At 39.7% G+C, this 5000-nt stretch overlaps 1 protein-coding gene across 1 annotated transcript in view; it reads left to right on the top strand.

Annotated features, from left to right (window-relative positions):
- LOC119579002 overlaps positions 1-5000 on the top strand; it is a gene marked incomplete in the record, with an annotated part of 53553 nt that overhangs the window by 22737 nt on the left and 25816 nt on the right. The window contains 1 exon segment of the mRNA XM_037926696.1: positions 3479-5000. This exon segment is cut by the window's right edge and continues 431 nt beyond it. Within this exon segment, the coding sequence (XP_037782624.1) occupies positions 3479-5000 (1522 nt within the window).

The raw sequence follows: 5000 nt of genomic DNA, 5'->3' as shown, positions 1-5000 counted from the left end.
TTGCCCAATATGTAGTGATAAGATTAAAGTCAAAGGTAAATATGGAATGAGGTTCCATATTTTGAAAAATCATAAGGACCATCCACATTTTAGCTGCAAGAAATGTGGTGAATCTTTTAAACTTCAACATCATCTTATGAACCATGAGCGCCTCAAACATGAGCTCATGGATTCTGAAGATGAGGATCATCCACAAGTGAATGGGGATCAAAGTAAGAATGACAGAGCCTTTCAAGAGATGGAGGAGGAGGAAAAGAGAAAGGACATGGAGAAAAACGAGAGGGAGAAGATGGAGAAGGAAAAGTTAGAAAGGGACAAGGAAAAAGCAAAAGCTGAGAGAGAAAAGAAGTTGAGAGAAGATCAAGAAATAAAGAAGAAAGATAAGGAGAGTGATAGCAGAGTTGACAAAGAAGATGCTTTGAAATTGAGAGGAAGATCCAGAAGTGAAGTGAATGTGGGAATTGTTAGCAAAGTGCCCCCTAGGAGTATTTCGAGAGGAAAAATAATGAATGTGAGGCCACCCACAAAAGAAGTAACAAAATCAAAGGGCGGATCTCCTAAACCTGAGAGAAGGATTACTCGCAGCAAAGGTCCTATCAAAGTGAGAGATGGAAAAAGTGAGAGTGATTCGGATGACGACGATGATGATAATGAAACTGCTGAAGGCGCAGGAGAGAGTAGTAGCAGCAGCACGTCTTCATCAGACTCTGAAGTGGAAGAATCTAAAAAATATTTCTGTGATATATGTGAGCTTGGCTTTAGTCACAAGTTTAAGCTTAAGCATCATCAAAAAGAAAAACATTCCAGAGCCACACGTTCACAGGCATCTGCCAAAAGCCAGGATAATAAGGAACAGGAGGATGCTGAGGAGGAAGAGGAACAACCAGAAGAAAATAGTAGAGAAGAGAATGATGGAGGAGATGACGAAGATGAGGATGAAGATGAGGAAGACGATGAAGAAGAAGAAATCCGTAAAGAAAAGGAAAGAAAGGAGAAAGAGAGGAAAGAAAAAGAGGACTCTCTTAAATGTAATTTGTGCAATAAGCAGTGTAGAAGTGAGTACCAATTAAGACTCCATATGCCTATGCATAATGTTGTGAAGAAAGGACAGTCTAATAAGAAACCTGCAGCACCCAGTAAAGTTTATGGGAAAGCCAAAGATCAGGAAAGCCCAGAAGATCAGCTAGAAACAAGTGCCACAACACAGGTCAAACAAATTAGAGATACCTCTAGAGTTTTACGTAGCTCCCCACAGGGAACAGTAAGAGGTGCGAATACTGAAGGCTCTAAAGAAAGTAGTGAAAAGGGTAAGGAACAGTCCCCCAAAAGAAAAAGTGACATTCAAAGAAAAGACTCGAGTGAAAAGTCTGAAGAGTCATTGAGAGAACAGAGGGAGAGCAATGAAAGACCCTCCTATCTCCTGAAAGTTGGTTCTTTGTTTAGGTGCACAAAGTGTAATATTACTTTTAATAGAGAAAAATCCATGACGTACCATTTGAAGAAGATACATGAAACTCTTTACCCATTCAGAGCATGTGAACATTGTGGAAAGATCTTTAGAAGTTGTGGTCCTTATAATAGACATGTAATCCAACATCGAGTTCACCATTGCCCAGAAGCCAATTGTAAGGCAAAGTATAGAAAAATGTTGAGATTAAAGCAACACCAAAAGAATGCACACCCAAATAAACCATTTAGATGTTCAAAGTGTGTTGCAATATTTTGCAAGGAATCAGAACTCGAGAAGCATCAGGAGGCAAAGCATCCACGCATTCCCAGTGATGAGGAAGAGGGTAGTTCAGAGGAAGAGGAAGAAGAAGAGGAAGCTGATGAAGAAGAGTATGAGAAGAAAAAGGATGATGATCCAGTCAGTAAAGATCATGTTAAAAAGAGAGAGAAGGATAAGGATGATGATGATGATGATAATGAAGAAATGAGCACTCCCACAAAGCGGAGAGCTAGATGTGTACCAATATCCTACAAAGAACCTGATGATGAGGAGGATGTAATACCAGTGAGAAAGGGCCAGCCCTTTAAGAATGTAGTTGTAAAGCCTTCCACTCCTGAGAAGAAAGACATCCAGAATAAGACCATACCAGACAGAAGAGGAAGTATTGACAAGAGAAGTAAACTCTTGAAAAAGAGCTGTGCAGATTCTGATTCAGTGGAAGAAGCAAAACCCTCTGTCCCCTCTGAAAACGATAAGAAAACAAAACCTACTTCCAATAATTCAAGTGACAAAAGTGTTAGTCAAGAGGATAAAAAGATAACAAAGGGACAGGAGCAAAAATTTGACAAAAAGATACCACCACAAACAAAAGTTTTGCCAGCCAAAGAAATAGTTTCCAAGCTTGACTCACCACCAACACAGAAAGTCAAATCCGGCAAAAAGACGCAGCAAAAGCAAGTAGTACCTGGTAACAAAAAGAATAAAGTGAACCTGAGCTGGACAGCTGCTCTGAAAGCCCAAATCCGTGCTGCAAAATCAGCTTCAAAAGGCACGTCGAAAAAAAAGAAAAACAGTTCATCAGAAAAGGGATTACCCAAAGTGAGACGGAGACCAAGCAGTAGCTCAGGTGGTCAGCTGACTGCTCAAAATATGGACTTTCCATATGGACACTCACAGTCACAGGATTCTCTCTCATGCCAGGGTTATTTTGTAGGGGAGGACTCCATGTTCAGTTTAGATGACAGCTCTCAGATGGACATCATGGGAGACTATTATGGTGCGCATTATCCTCCAAGTGAAGAAATTAGTGACTTTGTACCTGAAGATGATGAGAGTGGACCTGCAAAAATTATAGGCTTTGATTCCTTTTAATTGCTCCATGCATAGCCCATTACGCAGATGATACCTCACATGACAAAGGGTGTTGTATAGTGCAATATTGGTATTTGTATATAATGCATCAGTTAGTGCGGATGTAGGTGTATGTGTAGTGTCTTGAGTACTTATTCCTATGAAAAACTCCACAGTGTGTGACCAGTCATAATTATGTTCTTATATTTTTTGAATGTGCGGCAGAAGGAGAAGCTGTGTTAAAAAAGATATCTTTTTATATGGTGAAAAATTTAGATGCTTAAAAATGGTCTTCACTTTCCTTGGAAACATTGTTTGAGGATAGTTACTGTGAATATGTATTTTGCATTTAGACTTCCCAAAGCAAAAGGAAAGGAAAAGAAAAATGGAAAAAAAAATTCTACTCCTGTTTAGTCTGGTACAGGTGAACATGTGTGTGTAAATATTATTGATGTACAAGTCCTAGATTGCTGCTTATTATTTATGAATGTATTTGGTATTTTGTAAATCTTGAATAAGGGTGTTAAGGAATGAGCAACAGTTTTATCCCTTTTGTCCAATGTTTCTTGACAGATATTCTTTGTAATGGTGTTGGAAGTAAACTAAAGTAAGGTTATCACATTTTTTGGGGGTGAAAACTGAGGATATGTATGTGCTGACAATTAATTGTGCCTGCAGGCATGGTTACCCACATCGCGGAGTCTCCTGAGCCCCAGAATTCTTCGAGCCTACTCATGGAGGAGACTGCCTCATCCTTGTCACCCAGAATGGAACAGGTTCGAAGGAGGGTGAGGAATGTCGGTCGTGTGATAAGAATGAAGAAGGTATGTGAACATTGTGGTATGGCATTTAACAAGTCCCACAAATATATGCAGCATCTGCGCACACATAGGCCTCTACAGCAGTGTGATAAATGCAACTTCAAAACTAAAGATCTGAAAAGATTTAGGAACCATCAGATATCCCACAAAAAGGAAAACCCAGAAGTGAAATGCAATCTATGCAATGAGCTGTTTGCCACAACCACCACACGGAGGATACACAAGAAGAAGATTCATAAGGTCTTTGAATGCAAGTACTGCTGTAAGGACTATATGCTTGAGGAAGAGATGATCAATCACATGACAGAGAGCCATGGCCACATTAGAGATAGGCCTGGTTATCTCACTGCAAGGGAAATGAAGAACGTCAAGCCCGTCAACATTTTTGTGGACCCTCCATCTCCGGGCGGGAAAAGTCAGTTTGTGTGTCGACTCTGCAACAAAGAAACGAGGAACAAGTACCAGCTAAAAATACATATAGCTCAACATTTAGGGGTCTCTAGCAGCAAAATTAGTGATGATTTTCTAATTACACAAGATGTTGAGCAATTCAATAGAGATGGTGGTTCTGTTTCATCTTTTGGCAGTGATGATAACACTGCTGATGGTCCAAAGCTGGGGCATTCAGATTATTTGTTTCCTCAGTATATGTCTGTGAAAAGGGAACCTGGAAGTGCTCTTGAAGATGGTTTTGAGCATAGAGGAACAAGTGCAGATACCCATAGTTTTGTCTCCATGAGGTCTGAAACTTCAAGTATATCATCTGTCACGTACAACTCTGACACATCTCCAGCAGCAACCATGCAAGATCTATTTCCATTGACAACAAACAGAGCTGAAGAAATTGATATCGAAGACACCCCTCTTCTTCAGAAATTCTGGCTTAAAGAGGAACCAGAGTCTTGGAGTGATAGCCAAAACACTTTATTGAATGATAGTTCTGGTGTTAGATGTGGTGTATGTGATATTCATTTCCTGGATATAGAGGAATTGCATAACCATGTTCTTACATCACACAATAAGTTAATTTACAGATGTGGTCAATGTGAACAAATATTCCCAAAAGCAGAAGACTTGTTTAAGCATACATTAACAGAACATGGCAAAGCTGCATGCACTACAAAACCAGAAAATTTGGTAAAACCATCACAACTAGAGCTCAATAAAGTGCATACAGTTCTTCCTGAAAATAAACACACGCTACCAGCTTTTTACTGTGAAGTTTGTAGAGAACCGTTTAAGAGTGCCAAGAGGCTGCGAAATCATGAGAAAGTAAAGCACCGAAAAATTTTCACCTGCCAAGCATGTAATGTGACACACTACCAGAGCACAAAAATGATTAGACACCAAAAACAGTGCCATAAAGACATGTTTCGATG

This window comes from Penaeus monodon, chromosome 11 (genome assembly GCF_015228065.2).
Source record: "Penaeus monodon isolate SGIC_2016 chromosome 11, NSTDA_Pmon_1, whole genome shotgun sequence".
NCBI lineage: Eukaryota > Metazoa > Arthropoda > Malacostraca > Decapoda > Penaeidae > Penaeus > Penaeus monodon.
Note: the sequence above shows the minus strand (reverse complement) of the source record. Positions and strands in the feature narration are given on the sequence as shown.